General features: G+C 41.8%; 1 protein-coding gene across 2 annotated transcripts in view; it reads left to right on the forward strand.

Moving 5' to 3' along the window:
- The window catches only part of CAP2 (cyclase associated actin cytoskeleton regulatory protein 2), a 198,046-nt gene that overhangs the window by 45,361 nt on the left and 133,472 nt on the right, over positions 1 to 19,213 (forward strand). For both annotated transcript variants that reach the window (XM_030211332.1, XM_030211341.1), the window contains exon 2: positions 3,780 to 3,904. In XM_030211332.1, the coding sequence (XP_030067192.1) occupies positions 3,781 to 3,904 (124 nt within the window). In that variant the 5' untranslated portion in view covers position 3,780. The remainder of the gene's footprint in view (positions 1 to 3,779; positions 3,905 to 19,213) is intronic.

Genomic DNA, 19,213 nt, shown 5'->3' on the forward strand with positions numbered 1-19,213 from the left:
TCCTGTCTTTCCATTTTTTCTCCCCCACCCCCTTAACCCATCTTCATCCCCTCACCTAAACTACAGTCCCATACTCCATGGGAACTGTCACTTGAACACCCCCGCTTACCCCCACCTTACTACAGCCAAACCCAAAGTAACATAAGAACAGAATATTGAGCCACATATGCCCACCATACTGAAACAATCATATACAAGAAAAAAGGGTTAAATACAGTTCCATCTTCCTGTTGTTCTCATGCAAAATATGCTGAACCAAAGGACAAACAGAGAAATCCCAACCAACTAAAACTGCTTACAAATCCAGAACTCACAGAGGTAGCTGCCTAAGGTCTCACACCGGATGGGAGAATGTGAATACAAGTTTTCACTTCCTCCACAGTTGTGAAAAAGTGGGTTGTCGCGCTGGGTAGAGTAAGGCGCTTGGAAACTTCCGTGCACGGAGCTCAGTGCATAAGGGCGCGAAAGCTTTTTGTTAAGTAAGCACTTTAGCTGTATAGTCTTGGAAACACAATGCTTTCCAATTATCATAGTCCAAATACTTCCCACCACACAAGGTTTGCAGGATAGCTTGCTTATGCGCTAGATTTAAAATGTGAACTCTGACCACACGAGGACATGTGAAACCACCGGTCCCAAGGCCCTGCCAACGGGCTCACTCAATTTTGAAGGGATGCTTCAGAAATTCTAAATTAAAAGATTGTGTAAGCGATTTCTCTAAGGTCATCACAAGATCCGCATCCTTCAAGGACTCAGAAAACCCCACCAGGCGCAGATTATGTTGCCCTCCATATCTGCTAGTTTGAGCTCCATCTGTTGCATGTGAAGATGGAATGGACTCCTACTTAGATATTTCTGACTTCCTAGAGTCTTCTCAGGACATTACTACTATTAGAGCCACCTTAGCTATAATTCTGTCTCTGGAACTGGATAATGATTTGGTCTTAAAGATTTCTTTCTGATAAAAAAAAAGAGTACAGTGCAGGGCAAAATAGTGGAAACTATTATAAAGAATAAAATTACAGAACACAGAGAGCTGATCCATATCACACGTTATACCCTGAGTCCTGTCCTCCAATGCTCCAACAAGATGTTGCTGGGCATCTAATTCCAAATCCGTACTATCCAAACGCTTATGAGCAGCCTCAGTTCTGTCATGTAATTGCTGCAGTTTTGCATCCAACACAGTTTCCACTGCAGCCTGTACCTCTTGTCACAGTCTCCAAAGTCCATGCTGAGCTTACTGAGGGACTCGGCAGGGCCAAATGATCCGCCATCTTAGCTTCAGCTCCCTTCTGTTTAACATTCCCGTCGGTCAGACGCGACACCATTACATAAGACTTAGAACGTTCACCACTCCATTCCAACAAGCACTGCTAAAAGCAGGTACTTTTAACCCCATTTCTTGAGAAAATATTCAGGATATGCGACTGTTTTGGTAAAGACTCCTAACCTCTTAAGCATTTCCTTATACTAGAGGAGTTCCATCCCCTTAATTATTTTGATCACCCTTCTTTGTATCTTTTCTAATTCCTCTGTAGTTTTTTTATTCTCAGTACCAAACAGCGGGCTGTCCCACTAGCTGACACTGTAACACCACAGCTAAGACCATAAAATAATACTTAAAGAAAACTCAGAAAATACAGGTCTTAATTTAGCTAGCAGATGGCTGTAGTCTTTAATCAAGCTGGAACATTAATGTATCACATTTTCTAATTAATTCTATCTTTCTACAATATGTGATTTGCATGTTGCCATCTGACAAAACAAAAACTGGCCAAGAAACCTGTTGTACTGAAAGATAAGGTTCAAAGTTTAGAGTTCTAGTTAATTGGGAATCGGGATCATCATTCATGTAGTAGATTCAACATTGCATGCACACTATAAAGCACAAACCTATGCAGGTTAAGTACATAAGAGCATAAGCTTTGCCATACTAGGACAGATCGAAGGTCCATCAAACCCAGTATTCTGTTTCCAACAGTGGCCAATCCAGGTCACAAGTACCTGGCAAGATCCGAGAACAGTAAAACAGATTTTATGCTGCTTATCCTAGAATATGCAGTGGATTTTTCCATCTTAAAAATGGCTTATGGACTTTTAGGAAACGATCCAAACCTTTTTAAAACTCTGCTAAGCTAACTGCTTTTACCACATTCTTTGGCAATGAATTCCAGAGTTTAATTACTTGTTGAGTGAAGAAATATTTTCTCTGATTCATTTAAAATTTTCTACTTAGTAGCTTCTTTGTGTGCCCCCTAGTCCTAGTATTTTTGGAAAGAGTAAACAAGGGATTCACATCTAGCTGTTCCGCTCCACTCGGTATTTTGTATCCGTTTATCATATTTCCTCTTAGCTGTCTCTTCTCCAAGCTGAAGAGCCCAAGTCATTTTAGCCTTTCCTCATAAAAGTGGTCCCATCCCTTTTATTATTTTCATCACCCTTCTCGGTACCTTTTCTAATTACACTATATCATTTTTGAGATGTGGTAACCAGAACTCACAGTATTTGAGGTGCGGTTGCCCCATGGAGTGATCCTTTCCTAATAATTCCTAACATTCTATTTGCTTTCTTAGACACCACTGCATATGAGCAAAGGGTTTCAACGTATCATCAATGATAACACCTAGATCCTTTTCCTGGACAGTGACTCCAAATCTTGATTACCCTAAGATATCATTCTAAGACAGGGCGGGAAACCAGTATACACAGGGGGCTGCATAAATGTCTGTAATATCCCTAGTGGGCTACAACATTACATAATGTTGGAACTAAAAATGCATAAAGCTTCATAGACCACCTGTGATGAATAAATAAATAAATAAATGCATAAGTACAAATATAACTAAAAATGATGGAAACAAATGACTTGAGTGGCTATTCTGAAAATATTTGTGAAATTCAATATTTAAAATTGCCAAAATTCTGGTTAATGACATTTTCTGTGTAAATCTTCCATGTGAAAAGCAGTGCTAGACTAAAGTTGTCTACCCCTGTTCTAAGATCTTTCCAGGTGATATTTAGTGTAAGGAGGTATGGATAGGATGATCATTTAAACTGTAAATAATTATAAAAAGTCATGGAAGTATAAGCTACAGGGAACCCTTTACTGGATGATATTCACAGAAACCAACCAATCGTCCGTCCGTTCAGGGAGCAAGTTTCAGAACATCTGTAATTGTGTAGTGAAAACCTGTAACCTGAGATGCATCAATTCCATAGAGTAACACCTACCTGTTGTGGTCAACAGTGAGTTTGGTTTAACACCTACATGTGCACGAAGTTTGCGGTGGAATATTTTATAGCTTATAAGAGAAAGTTTGAGCTATCCTGCCAGTTGGTTTATTATCCAAATGGTGTTTTGTATAGTTTCATTGTCTGTTCTTTAGTAAGATATATTTTCAGAACGCTGAAGTTGAAGAGGAGGAGATACCCACATGGTCTTTCCTTGTATGTATCCCATATGCATCCTTTTTACCGTGCTCCCTCCAGCGTGACTCAGGAAATACGGAATGTGTCATTACTTCACATTGTTAACTGTTACAAGAGAAACAGAACAGACATTTAAATCATTACAGATTCATGATGTAAGTGGGTCATAGAGTTTTTAAGACTCTGCCAGGTTGTTTCTGCATAGGTTTTTTTTTCCTGTTCTATCAGGAAATTGCTTGACAGTTAAAAGAACTGAAAATCAGAACAGTAAAAAAAAAAAAAAACCCAGACAACTATGTGCTTATGTTGGATCAGTTAACAGACTCATTTTTTTTTTTCTGTTCCAGAATGGCAGAAATGGCAGGATTACTGGAAAGGCTGGAGAAAGCTGTGATTCGACTGGAATCAGCATTGTCCAATTCATGCAGAGCTGGTTTAATGGACAACGTTGCCGTCAATGGAGTCGGTGAAGGTATGATCTGCAGCTTTTAAATCTGTGGGAGAGGACCGCAGTCCAGAACTTGCACCTCCATTCTGAAATGTGGCGTTCCCTTAATAGAAAGAAGATGCAGTTAATGCTTCCGTTCTGAGGTTGCCATCAAAGTACCCAAAGCGTACAAGTGGGCTACTTCAAATACATTCATGAAGTGTGGAATAGTTTTGAGGTTTGATAGTATCACGGAGCACTGTTCTGAGGGTACTGTGTATTAGGGAAAGCTTTTACTATGGTATGTCTATATATGATGTAGTGTGCCAATGGGTGCGGTCACACACATGATGAGCTTCGGGATGTCTTGTCTCAAAGGAGGCATTTTATTCCTATTGGAAGCAGTGCAATTGTTGCTAGTGTGGTGAGGAAATATATGGAATCGAGGGATTTAAAATTAACGAAGTCTAGTAGATGATGGAGTACAACTCTGTGTCATGCAGGATCTGCTGTGAGAGTGAAAAGCAACATAAAATCAAGAATTATATTCCAGTTTCTGTTGCGTTTTTTTTTTTTTTAAATAACGATCACTGGTTTGTAACGTTTATGACAAATGATTGGCGGCAAGTGAGAAGTGTTCTGAGCAAAGATTACGCTGATAGGTATCACCAGCTACTTAAATGTCCCTTCATGCGTTTTCACTTTGACTCCTTATGCATGCCGTGCGCCATGTAGATTCAAAATGAATTAAAGGAGATAATGGGTGGGATTTGATAGTGGCCAGAGCAGCTTAACAGTCTGATGGATAACAGTGTGCAGGATTCTACAGAACTACCGTGCTGCTCCTTGGTGGATTTTAATGGGGTTTTATCATGTGAGCAGAACATTGGATACGTGTTAACGTTCAGTATTGTTGTATTTATCCAATTGATTCCATTAATAAAAAGAATTTCATATAAAAATCTGGATGGGGCACAGCTCGTAGGAGGGGTAAGCCAAAACAAATGCTGCTTTGTATTGCTGGTACATGAGGGAGGGTGCCCACAGCTAACTGCCATCAATTTGCTTGCAGAGCTAGACAAATCCAAGTTATACTGGTGCCTTGACATTGTCTCATGGTGATTGGGATTTGCTGCTGTTCTCTGGCCTGGTGCTCCCCCTTAATGGACTTGTTCCAACCCCATACGGCTGGCAGGAGGCACATAAAGCAATATAATAGTGGTGGAAGGGGAAGGTAATAATCATTTGTAATACAACCGATCAAAGCCTCAGGAGTTCAACAGCATTACAGCGCACATGTCTTTCAAAGTGCAAGACTTTGAATAGCTGGATTATGAGCAACAGATGAGGGGATTGGAGTGGGCGGTGAGGGTTGTCAGAGGGTTGGCGAGAGAGTGTACATTAGGGGCAGGGTTGGATGTGGGGGATGGGTTAGTATGACTAGATTTGGCTAAGCATACCTGTTTTGAATTCAGAGACATGAGGGAGAAATTCACAGCGTGTGTTGGGAACACTGGAAAACACACACACATGGCTGAATGAGCAGAATTCTGGAGCTTGCAAGCTGCATTTATTTGCCTATTGTCAAGGCTTATCTTCCATTCACTTGCTTCCAGTGAGCATTCAGCCCCATATTTGACTCACAAACACAGGAGAGGCGGTAGACAAAGGAACTCATTCTAAAGGTGGAGCTGTTCTGAACTCAAGTGGAAAATTCATATTAATAATCATCTCTGTAACGTGATTATGGACAAGAAAAAGAAAGCTATGGGCAGAAAATTGTTCAGTTAAGGTGCAAAGGCTTGAGGGGAAGAGTTAAAATGCAGAATATAGAAAGAATAATAAAATGACAAGGACTGTGACAGAATTCCCTGCAATCTCTGTGTGTAGATTTCTAAAACTAACTTAACTCTACTTAGGATTTACACTGTCCATTTATAGTTTAAAAATATATTTTAGATAAGTAGTTAAAAAGAGGTTGACTGCATGGAAAAGGAGCCACATTCTTTGCTGTGCAGAGGAAGCATCCTTTATACATCCAAAACACACAGAATTTTGGGTCCAGGGTCCGAGTGGGCTGGATCCCCCGCAAAGGGTAGACTTCTTCGGACCCTCACTCACACACTAATTTGGCACGCGGAGCCTCTACCTGGGAAAAGAAATGATATCTGGTGGGATGACCCTCTTCTCCCCCAGGAAATTCAAAACAAGTCCAGATGCTGCTATGGGAAATAAGGCTGGCTATTAAGTTAGTCAGGTTTAAAATACTCTCTAAAAGTCCAAAATGACCACTCCATAGTCAGCAGCTTAAAACTCAAAACAGTTTATTCTTCAACTTGAAACCACAGGAACATTCCAACTGCATAAAACATCACTTTGTGCAACCTTTAAATACATTGTTCTTCCAATATTCCCTGAGGGAACTCCTGTATTCTCCTCCCTTAAGATATATTTTACAAGTTGCTCTGAAACAGGGCTATTTACACTTTTTACAGTCTCCTGTCCATGCCTGTCTCAGAGAAAAGTGTCCCAACGGCTGTGCTCTTCACTTTTACAGTTCAGACCCTCCTTGCCTGACCTCCTTCCAGGTGACCTTTGCGTTGGCTCACCCTGGTCTTGGGATTGGCCCTCCCTGGCTCCTGTCCCACACTCCCGGGCTAGGTCTCTCCACTGCCCACCCGTAGCTCTCCTCTGTCACAGCTGTGGTTCTGCTGAGCTACAGCTCTTTCCAGCCAAAGGTTTTAAATGGAATCCCCCTTCTCCTTCTTTGGGTTACTTGGCAGGGGCTTGCAGGCAACCAAAGACCCACAGTTACAAGCAGAAACTCAACAACTCCCAGGGCCCAGCCTCATGCTTAAAGGGCAACTAACTCTTTTATTAACATCTAACTCTACCTCCCCATCACTTTTCCTGTTCAGTGCACTTTTCTCTACATTTTATTTCAAAGTTACTCCCCTATGGCTGGGCTTCCTCCTACCCAGGGACCTCCCAGTCACTCCCCCCCCCCCCCCAGTGACTCTCTATAGGGACTTACTCTGCTAGTAATCCCCAACCTAATAAGGGATTACATAATTCTACAGAAAAAAAGACTTAGGTGGCAATTCGATAAGTGGGTGTCTCCTTGTATGCACCCTAATGCTACACAGTGAAAGCCTGTTCTGTGACAGCCCCAGGGCACCCAGATTCCATTCTAGAATGTTAGCATAACCCGACATCAGCGCATCTTACATTTAGGTGCCCACAATTATACCAACCATAGAGCTGGTATGACTGCAGGTGGCTAAGGGGCCCTTTTACTAAGGTGCCTACCCTGCAGCATAAAGTATTGCTGAGGCGTCCTGTGGTAGTGTGTCCTTTAGCTTGCGCTAATCCCATGCTGAAAGTGCTGTCCGATTTACCGCAGGGTTAGCACGGAAGCCCTTAGTGCCAACAAAATAGTTGTTGGTAAGGGCTCATTTGGTAAAGGCCATATGCTAATTGGGAAATTAGCATGTGACCATTAAAGAAATCATGCACTCATTTTACCACCATGATAAAAGTGACCGCAGCATGCAGAAAACACACACACTGACGACAGTGCCGGATACTTTTTAGCACGGCTTGGTAAAAGGGCCCCTTTATGAGGCAAGGGCATGTGTAACACAGTATTTTCTAAGTTACGCCCTCTCATGCTGTACCCATTGTACACCCCCTTACACTTACACACTATAGCACTTACGCATGCCCTTATAGAATAGCGCTTAGGGCACTAACGCATGCAAGTGCTATGTTTTTGCTCCTATATGTACACAAAGGGGCATGTAACTACAGCTACCTACTTATATTTGTCCTTTTTTAGGCTAACCTTTCAAAGGGTTTCATTGCCTAACTTTGAAAATTAAGGGGTCCTTTTACAAAGGCGCGCTAGCGTTTTTAGTGCGGGCTAAAAATAAATGTGCGCTAAACGCTAGCAATGCCCCTATGCAAAGATAATGCTTTTAGGAAATATTTAAGTACACAGTGGAAGGATTTCCACAAGCACAATATAGAGCACGAATGGGACTCAGATCTGTTCTGGAAAACAGCAAAAGCTGTGTTAACTGGGAGGTTTTTTTTGAGCACGCTGTTGTGTAATTGGTGGAAGTGAGACTGGGGGTTTTTTCCCAACAAGTTGAAAATGAGGTTGGCGTCTTTGTCTGCCAGTTCACCATTTGGAAGCAAGTAGAGGCCTTGGAACAGGAGTATTTCCCCTGATGTAGCTATTCGAAACAGGGAAACCTTGTCGGATATAGACTGATGGACTACAGTGAAACGATTGTTGGAGTTTTGGCGATATGAAGATTTGATTTGATTAACTATTGGAATGAAGAATGTTTGCTTGCAGTCCTTTTGTTTTTTTCCTGTTTAAATGACTACAGCACTTCACTCTGCCTATTTTTGCATTTATTTGGAGGGTTTTTTTTGGCCTGTGATGGTTGTATTTCCTAGCTCTATGCTTTTGTAAGGAGCGTGGGTTTGACTATTGAGGTCTTGTTTTTTTTCTCCACTTTTTGTTAAACTTGACAGACACTGGTTTGTGTTAGTGGATTGTGGTTAATCATTTTGGAAACACACCAAGTAATTGTGATTTTCAATACAGTTAGTTTTTAAAGCTATAAGAAAAAAGCTTGAGAGTAAGCAATCTTGAAACTAGAATGACAGATTGTAGAAGCCCATCGGCTCTATGGGATGTCACCCACAAAGGATAAGAAATTGCATTTAGTGGCACTGCAGGTGTTCCTGAATGAGACATTATTTTATTTCTTTATTTTTATTACATTTGTACCCCGCGCTTTCCCACTCATGGCAGGCTCAATGCGGCAGGCAATTGAGGGTTAAGTGACTTGCCCAGAGTCACAAGGAGCTGCCTGTGCCGGGAATCGAACTCAGTTCCTCAGTTCCCCAGGACCAAAGTCCACCACCCTAACCACTAGGCCACTAGGCCACTCCTCCACTATATGAGACATTACACCAGAGAGCTCAAAAGTATTGTGCATATTATAAGTATCACCTGTATAAATATATAGTAATAAGAGCAGGAGACTGCTGTCTAGGCTAGTCCAAAACTGGCAAACTCTTAGAAAAAATAGCCCACTTGAAAAATGAACTAGGGGTGGAAACTAGTATTGATAATGACATATGAACCTATTTTGCAATTATTATGAAAGGCTCTATGCACAACATCCTGATGAGGGACTGAATGGAGCAGCATGTTTGAACATACCTCACCTTAGCGATTCAAATGTTCCGTTTCTTAACTCATCAATTCTGAAAGATAAAGTGGACTGGGTGATTAAGCAGAGTTCCCTTTGCAAAGCCACAGGGACAGATGGATTTCAACTCGAATTCTATAATACGATTAAATATAGAGGGTCTAGTGATCTCTTGTAAAAGTTTATAGTTCCAAGGGAATTGCCTGCTACCCCGAATCTTGCACAAATAATTGTACTCCCAAGCTGAGGGGAAAGACCTGTTGATGCCAAAATCATATAGACCAATATCTTTATTTAATTTTTTGCCAATCATTTCAAAATTATGGCTAATAGGCTGACCAGAGTTATCCCCAGTATAATCCATGATTTACAGGTAAGGTTTGTAAGGGATGGGTTTGCAGTTAAGAATATGAGGAAAGTTTTGACATCCTTGGAGGTAGCTGCTTTGATGCAGAGAAGGCCTTCGATTGAGTCATTTGAGACTTTATGTATAAGGCTTAGAGAGCATATGGTCAGTGGCGTAGGAAGGGGGGGGCGGGAGGGGCGGTCCGCCCCGTGTGCACGTGCTCGGGGGGGGGGGGGGTGCCGGCCCCGCTGGTTCCCTGCTCCCTCTGCCCCGGAACAGGTTACTTCCTGTTCCGGGGCAGAGAGAGCAGGGAACCAGCGGGGCCGCCGCAGCTCCGTGTGACGTGCACTCGGGGCGGATCGGCCCTCCCGCAGGTAAGAATGCGGTCCGGGGGGGGGGTTCGCTTCAGGGGGGGTGCGCTGCAGGGGGAGGGGGCGCACCGTGCTGCACCCGGGGGGGGGGTGCGTAGCGGCGACCCGCCCCGGGTGCCATTAGCCCTCGCTACGGCACTGCATATGGTTTGGAGGATAGATTTATCCACATATTTATTCACCCTTTCAAAGAAATGTAGCAGATTGGTGAGGCAAGAAAGATTTCCCTTGGCTCATGTAGCTAAGTTTGAAAAAAAAGTTTAGAGATGTTCCTGGAGGCAAGTCCATAAATTTTTATTATGGTGGACTTGAAGAAATCCACTGCTTATCCCTGGAGTAAGTAGCGTAGAATCTTTCTACTCTTTGGGATTCTATCAGGTACTTCTGATCTGGTTTGGCCACTGTTGGAAACAAGATACTGGTCTTGTCAGACTTTTTGGTTTCTCCCAGTATGGCAGTTTGTTTTAAAGTATTTCATATTTTCTAGTGAGTTTTCTTATCAACTTGAAGCAGCCATACTGTTCACTCGTGAGATGAATTTGCCGCCTGCTGTGAGTACGGTGAGCATTAGTAGCTGAAAGATGAACCTCCTTGGAATCCCTTTCTAAAAGTTTCAAGCACCAAAAAAAAAAGCTATTCAGATTAATGAACTAAGAGCCTGGAAAATTGTCTGTGCAGAATCCAAAGTCATCTTTCCATCTCATTCCATCTACCATATGATATTATCTCGGTAAAACAATTTTTTAAAAAACTCCCTCAACTGAATTTCATCAAGGTTATCTCCCTATGTACAACAGACTTTAGTTTTGTAATGAGGGGGAAGCACTGTTGCTTTAATCCATTTTTTTTTCCATATATTGTGTGCCATCTACTATCAGTTGAAGTCTCTTGTTGATGTCAAAAGATGAGCGTAGGTGTGTTGGCATGCAGGCCACCTTGTTTCCTCTGCAGTTCAGTTTTGAAGAGGCAAATACCATCTGCATAGATTTTATATATTGTGCTTCTGACCTTTAGTAGAAGCAGATACCAGGGTTTTTGGGGGGAGGGGGAGTTCTATGGTTTATAGGGCTTTATTTTATATTGTTTTAGGTTTATTTTCCTTCAGGTAAGTTTCTTGGGCTTAGTAACATCCCTTAACCTAGGTTGGGACCCAAAGGACTAAGGGCCCCCTTACCACCACCAGTGAGACTGATTAATAGGGAGATATTTGCACACTCCCCCAACCGGCTTTGGCAAGAGGGAGAAAAGTGTAAGCAAACTCGCATCTCATCTCCCCCCCCCCCCCATCCTCCTGAGTTCATATTGGGATTGATTAGAGCAGGGGTGTCCAACCTCGGTCTTTGAGGGCCACAATCCAGTCAGGTTTTCAGGATTTCTTAAGTGAATCTGCATCAGATGTATTTGCATGCAGTGCCTCCATTGTATTCAAATAGATCTCATGCATATTCATTGTGGAAATCCTGAAAACCAGACTTAGCGAGGGCCAGGGTTGGACACCCCTGCATTAGAGGGAGGGAGGGAGGGAGGGAGGATGCATTCATACATAACATTCTCTTACTCCTTTCCTTCAGCACGAACTGGCATGAATTAGAGTAGAAGGGGAGAGGGAAATGTGAACTTTCCTCCCTCCTCCACACTCTCACACTTTCACATTCACCCTCACAACATACCTTTTTTTATGCCTCTAGTCCCAACCCTCCCACAAAATCCAGTCAGGATGAGATTGATTTGCATGTACTGCTTCTATTGTATGCAAATAGATCTCATGCATATTCATTGTGGAAATCTTGAAATCTTTAGTACTTGCTCACCCCTGCTGCAATGCCAGGATCTGGGGCCTCCTACATAAAATGCAGAACCTGGGCCCCAGTGGCCCATCCCTTAAGATAATTTTATTCAAGCTATTTGTCATCCATTATCCTTTGTTGCTTATCTGGTTTTCTAGTTTTGTTGCTCATTTTATCTAGGGACCAGCATTCTCTTTGCGATTTCTGTAATGTGACAGAGAGGTACATCTTGGGGAAACAGAGTGCTATTTCTTCTGAAGTGTTCATCTGAAAGCATGGCTAATGATTGTGAATATATTTGTATTTCAAGTGTCTTCCATGATTAGGGCTACCATTTTTTCAAACTCTAGAAAGAGGTCTTTTCCAGAAAATGAGCTCACATATTTGCATACATATTTATACCTAATACCCAATGGATACAATAAACAGCTTTTATAAATAGCTGGTGCCTAATTCCACAGTAAGTTGGGAGGGGTGAGGGTGATGTGATTTATCTGTGACAGTGTTAAATTGACAGTGCTTTTCAAAGTGCCAGTGGTATGGCACAATCTGTAAACAAAACAGAACGCACACATGTTCAGGAACTCCTCCAAACACTGAGGCATCACCATTATACAAAAATCTAGAGGGCAGGAAACATATGGAAGTGAAGCTGGTGATTCACAGGGAAAATAGGAAATGATCAAAGGCACTTCTGCTGGGTACATTCTAGCAAATATTTAAAACAAAAAAGTGAAAGAAAAGCAGATTTCAGATAAGCCAGCAGTATGGTAGCCTCAAAATAATTTTAAACGGTATGCTTTGTTTAGGACAAGCTTGATATCCCTAATACAACAGCAACTGTAGTTCTGACCAGTTAACGATGAGCTTCAAAGTGTGCTTCGAGATAAAATTGTTACTATGCACTGGGAAAATAAACCAGGGTTCACTGTGTGGAAGACCCAAGTTTTATAGAACAGTCATGCCTGAAGAGCCAGCCTATTCTTAGATTCCTACACATTAAAAAAAAAAAATCTTTAGCCCTTAATAGGCCTATTACAGTGTTATAGTATTGATACATCCTTAAACATTCAGCTGGAGATACTCTGCCACAAATACTTTGTCATCATAATACTTAGCTGTTGTATTGATCTATGGACTTTTACCTGACCACCTCTGTAAATAAAAAGAGAGAGCAGTTATGCCATCTTATTTTTCAGTACAAAACTGCTCTTCAATAATAGAAAACAAAAACACTGTAGATCACTAAACAGGCAAAATGTTTGAGCAGTTACATACTCGAAAAATAAAATTGTGTGTATAAGGAGAACCTTCAGTTTAAATACAGTATGGCACCCAGTGGGCTCCAAAGTGCTTCATCAGCAGCGATTGTAAGACCTTCTTCGGTCTTATCTGCTAAAGCAACTTTTACCGTTAGAGTCTATAACATTCTAGGGTATCTCCATTCTACATAAACATTGTACAAAACAGTGAATTGTGTTAAATATATAACTTATGTGTCCACACAAAATATAATTTAAGTGTCCTCTATGAATAAGATGAACAATAAACTTATCTCAACGATGCGACCTGAATGGTCAAGCAGACTATTTCTTCACAGTAAAAGTTGCTTTAGCGGGTAAGACCGAAGAAGGTCTTGCAATCGCTGCTGTTGAAGCACTTTAATGCCCACTGGGTGCCATACTGTCTATTTAAACTGAGGGTTCTCCTACACACACAAATATTCTTTGAGTATGTAACTACTCGAACATTATACTGTTTAGTGATTTACAGTATTTTTGTTTTGTATTATTGAAGAGCAGTTTTTGTAGTGATTTCTCTTCTTTCGATATTTTGTTTTTGGGGTTGATCTTTTTTCAGTTACAGGTTGGATGTGTGTGATGATTTCTGCTGTTTGCTATTAGGTAACTGCTATATTTTTATCTTTATTTGAAGACATTTGACATTGTTTTATTTTTTGACTTATGATGATACACTTGAACAGTTTGCTTTTCATCAAGTAAATCATTCAAATTGAACTGTTACACTCTGGATAAAGAATTTTTTTTTTTTTTTTGAATCGTGGCTATGTTGGGTGTTTGGTTTTGATGAATTAATAAAGTTTGTGAAATATTCAACTACTTGGTCACTTGTGCGTCTGCTTTCTTTGTGACATACTATTTGGTTTGGATCCATTGCCTCTGTTTTTTTTACTGCTTCTTTTGCTCATTAAACAGGCCTTTAGTTTCATGGCCCTTGGGGCCCAGGCAGTGGTCTGTGGAGGTTGTGTAGCTTAGGTAGTATTACGATGGATTCAGCAGATCCTGGTTTTGTTAGAGGTAATTTTTTAGGAGTTGGGGACAGCTTTCTAGGCTGATTCTGCCTCTAAGACTCAGTTGAGTAAACTTCCTTTTGGGGGTTGCCTGCTTTTTGGGGAAGATCTCAAGAGGTTAGTTAAGTATGTGGGTGAGTCTAGACACCGGTGCCTTCCAGAAGACAGGATCGAATCCATGAAAGTATCAGCCAGTAGATCTTGTGCCATGGATTGGGTTCATTCCCAGATCTCTACAAAGTGTTCTTGTTCTTGCATGTGTGTGCAGAAGTGAGCATTAATTTTCATTGGGTCAAGATACTGGGGAGCAGCACCTTCTTTTCCTTTCCATCCACTGCCCCAAAGAGTTCCTAGTGAAGAACAGTGGGTCCTCCCCACAGATATGTAGGTGGAAAGCAGACTTCATCAGTATCTTTGAGAGTGGATTCTTATCACCTTAGATCAATGCATCTTGGAAGTGATCCAGAATGGTTATACTCTCATCCTTTCTAAAATACATTTATAGTGTACTCTTGCAGGTCAAATCTCAAGCATATAGTGTAGGTGCGGGATCCCTTGCATTGTCTCCTTGGCTTGGACACCATAGAGACTGTTCCTCTTCAAGATCAGAGTCAAAGCTGGTATTACATCTATTTTATAGTCCTAAAGAAAGGAGGAACCTTTTGGCCCATTCTGGATTTGAAGGGAGTCAATGGCTGCTCTTTGATTTCTCCATTTTCAGATGGAAATCTTGCATTCAGTAATGTCTTTGGCCAAACCCAAAAATTCCTGACTTCTCTCAACTTATACAAAACGTATTTTCTTACTCCCATCAGAGAAGCTTGCCTGGGATTGTGTTATTATCTGATCAGTTCAGAGCTTGGGTTTGGCACCAGCTCCCAAGACGTTCTCCAGTGATAGTGTAAGATAATAATATTCTCCACCAATTAAATATAATGTAAAAAGTAAGATATAATAATAAGATGTAAGAAAAGGGGAATTAAATAATATATTTGTTGAATTACATTAACCTGCACTGTAAGGTTTAAGGACATGTGCTCAGAACATAAAGACCATATATTTAACTTTAAAATGTTTATTTAGAATACAAGTAATGCAATAATGTTAAGAGAGGCAGTTTTTAGAGATCTTTTACAAGGGAAATATGCTTCACAAGATTAGAAAGTCTGAATTATAAATTAGGCTGGATTAATAGTAACTCACTTTGATGGCGGCTGCTGGTTGGAGTGATGAAGGAGGTCCTTACTGGAAAATAAGTCTTTTTGTTGCAGAGTTGTTGCTGGAGCCTGGAGAGAGTCTTATCTTGGATGTGTGTGAAGTCCAGCAAGGTCCATGGAGGTGCAGATCAGGAACAGCAGAGAGGCAAGAGGCAGAGCCAAAAAAGCGAACTGAAAATATTCCAGGCTTTTTATAATCTCAGGGATAGTTGAAAACTAGTTTCATCTAGTTTTGAGATGGAGCATGGTAACTGGTCACATGTTTAATGACATCATAAGACTTTCTGTCTGGACATCTGCTGGTAGATACACATACAGGATTAAGAGTCATTGTCTGAGAGTAGGTGGGCTTCTTTTGTCAGATTAGGTGGGTAGATCAGTTTTTCAGTCTCTGAGTCATTGTCTGTGAGTTTCATCCAATCTTTTTGATTGCTCTCAATATATAGACTTTTGTTCTTTGGAGATGTGTTGATTGACTATAAGTATCCGCCCGGCTAGGTTTTGTTGTCAGTAGTCTCCAGGGGGGAGGTGAAAGCCAGACCAGTTTATCTGATACTGTTTCAATTAGTTTTTGCAGCTGTATATTTTATATATATACTAGGAAAAAATGCCCGTTTCTGAGCGCAATGAAACGGGCGCTAGCAAGGGGCTCCCTCCCTCCGTCCCTCCGAGCTACTTGCCTTGTTGGGGGCTGTGTGTGGGGAGGGTTTTTTTTTTTTTTTTGCTGCGCCTCCGTGGCCGTGCCTGTAGCATTTCCGTTTCAGCCCTCGAGTGTAAAGCTCTGCCCTTGACGTCATGACGTTTTGATGCGAGGGCGGTGCAGACACTCCAGGGCACACCGGATATCTCGGGCGCCTCAACTTCCGTGGAGGCTTCAGAACGTTGGGGTTGCCTTTTATATAGAGAGATACTTTTGCATCTGATCCAGCAAAATCAATAACTCTGACAATTAAACTCCATTGAGCCTGCAAAGAGGTGGGAAAATGTGGGATACAAATGCAATAAATAATATCATGCTACAATAGCAGTGGCTGCAGTGTTCTTTCACAAGGAAGGGTTTCCAGTTCACCCTTACTTATTCGATACATAAGAACTTAAAACATAAGAACATAAACATAACATAGGAGTAGCCATACTGAGTCAGACCGATGGTCCATCAAGCCCAGTATCCTGTTTCCAACAGTGGCCAATCCAGCTCACAAGTACCTGACAGAAATCCAAATAGTAGCAAGATTCTATGCTACCAATCTCCCAGGGCAAGCAGTGGCTTCCTCATGTCTGTGTCAATAGCTGACGATGGACATTTCCTCCAGGAACTTGTTCAAGCCTTTTTAAAATTGCAGATATGCTAACCACAAACAGTTCCAGAGCTTAACTATTTATTGAGTGAAAAAATATTTCCTCCTATTTGTTTTTAAAGTATTTCCATGTAGTTTCATTGAGTGTCTCCTACTCTTTGTACTTTTTGAAAGAGTAAAAAATCGATTCACTTGTACTCATTCTACACTACTCAGGATTTTGTAGACCTCAGTCATATCTCCTTTCAGCTGTCTCTTTTCCAAGCTGAAGAGTTCTAACCTCTTTAGCCTTTTCTCATATGAGAGGAGTTCCATCCCTTTTATCGTTTTGGTTGCTCTTTGAACCTTTTCTAATTCCACTATATCTTTTTTGATATATGATGACCAGAACTTCCCGCCGCATAGAGCCTGCCATGAGTGGGAAAATGCGGGGTACAAATGTAACAAAAAAAGAACTGAACACAGTACTTAAGGTAAGGTCGAACCATGGAGCGATACAGATGCATTATAGTATTCTCGGTCTTATTTACGATCCCTTTCCTAATGATACTGGTTGTAGCTAGTCTAAAGCAAACATTATTTAGCATCTAATGCACAAAGGGGTTCTGCGTCCCTTTTACAGTTCCCCGGAGCAGCTACTGATAACCCTATGTAAATATATTACAACAAGCTCATCAGTATTGAAATGAGTGTTCCAGCTGATGCACAGATATTTCCATGCACTGAGCACCTACCTTTAATGTACAAAACTTAATGGCAAGTATGGCGCAGTCGTTAATTTTTTTTGCACGGTATCCCTGGTGGTCCAGTGAACCCCACCCCCCCCCAACCTTAAAACACCCTAGTGGTCCAGCGGACCCTGACTCCAACCTGCCTAACCTTTAAAACTCCCTGATGGCTCAGGTTCAATTAATGGCTCTCTAGTATCCATGGGTTTCAGGCCAGGCTTGGGTTCTGTCTCCATGAACAAAGGCAATAGCAGTGTGTCCAGAGGATATTTGTAAGGCTGCAACTTATTTGTTCGTCAGGTATTATAAGGTCGATATCTTGGCCAGAGGAGACATAACTTTGGCAGGGTTGTTTTGGAGCGAGCTTTGTCTTCCTTCCACCTTGAGGGATAGCTTTGGTATATCCTTCTAGTCTAAGCTAGTGTAGCAAGATGATAAGGAAAGTGAAATGTGATCCTGTCTGGGAAAACCTGACTAAAGTCACTAGACTTCAGTCATATTTTCCCAGAGACAGTCACAAATTTCTTCAATTTACATACTTCAATTACTCCCTCATTACCCCCCTCTCCCAACTCCCCTTCTTCTATACATTTCCCAACAACTGATCCAGATGAACCAATTCAACTGCCTTAGGATCAAACTTCCCCAACCGGCGGTCAGTTAGTTTTTCCAACTCCCCCAGCACTCTAACCTTCAACAGCCAAGTGGAAACAAAAGGCCCATTAGACTGTTTCCAGTGGGCTGCAAGCATTATCTTTGCAGCAGCAAAACACATTCGCTTAAGTCTTTTTTTGTCATTTCAGGCCTCTTTGGTTTCCCCCATTCTAGGAGACACCATTTAGGATCACAGACACACTCAATCTCTAGGGTGGTTGCTATCAAGCGGGTTACTCCAGTCCAATATTCCTGTATCTGGCAACAAGTGCACCATATATGAATGTAGGTGCCAACTTCTTCACCACATTTTCTTTGATTAAGACACATATAGAAGAATTTTTCACTTAAAAACAGAGAGCTTTCCATTCTTGAACACTCATTTCACACCCTAAATCAGCTTCCCATGCCCTCATATATGAAAACTTAATAAACCTGTCCCCCCCTAATTAGACGATAGAATAAAGTAATAACTTGTCTAGTCTTCCCCACAAAGACCCATACATTCTCCAAATGCTCACTCTCATCTGGATCCTTTCTCGTCCATCCCCTATCTAATATGTAATGTTGCACTTGCAAGTATGGGAAATGATCTGACGAAGTCAGGCCGTATTCCTCCTGCAAATCTTTGAATTTCCACATTACTTCCCCATCTAGAAGGTCCCTGAACCGAATCAGTCCCTTGCGCGCACAAGTGATGTATGTCCCCCGTCCAAGCCCTGCCTGAAAGCCTGGTTCCTGTGAAATGCGTGCAAATGAGGAAGGCAACCTAGAACCCCTCAGCTTGATTTTCAGCCTGCTCCATGGTGTTAACAAGTGAGATATGTAAGGGTTTGTAGTCAGCTGCTTATAATCACAATGTGAGAGGGAGGTCCAGAGTGCCGCATCAAGAGATATGCTACACACAAAGCTCTGCTCAAGAGTTTTAATAGAGGACGGGTAGCCCTGCTTCCAAGTGGAGATGAACTTTAATTGAGCTGCCCAATAATACTACTCCAAGTTGGGCACCCCTCTCCCTCCCAGTTCCGCCGAGCCCCACATCACCCTTTTCGCCAACCTCGGGGATCATCGACCCCATATAAAGCCCGAGATCTCTGATTGAAGGCTTTCTAGTTCTACCCAACCCCCGACACACCAAAGCGCATCAATGCAGGAGTACGTCTTCTGGGCATGAGAATAAAAGGTGTATGTGCGCTGCCTTTGATGTTGTAACCTCCACACATCTAGCAAATCCAACGCCTGTACTAGCTTCATTAGCTTTCTTCTATAGGCTAGGTTACACCTTCCACCACCCTTAGAATGGTCCAACAGGCCTTCTGTTAAATTAAAGTCTCCTCCCATACTCACACGCCCCTCCACAAACTCTGGTAGCTGTATGTGTAAGGACTCAAAAAACTCCCCTTGACCCACA

The sequence above is a fragment of the Microcaecilia unicolor genome, chromosome 1 (genome assembly GCF_901765095.1).
Source record: "Microcaecilia unicolor chromosome 1, aMicUni1.1, whole genome shotgun sequence".
NCBI classification, from domain to species: Eukaryota; Metazoa; Chordata; class Amphibia; order Gymnophiona; family Siphonopidae; genus Microcaecilia; species Microcaecilia unicolor.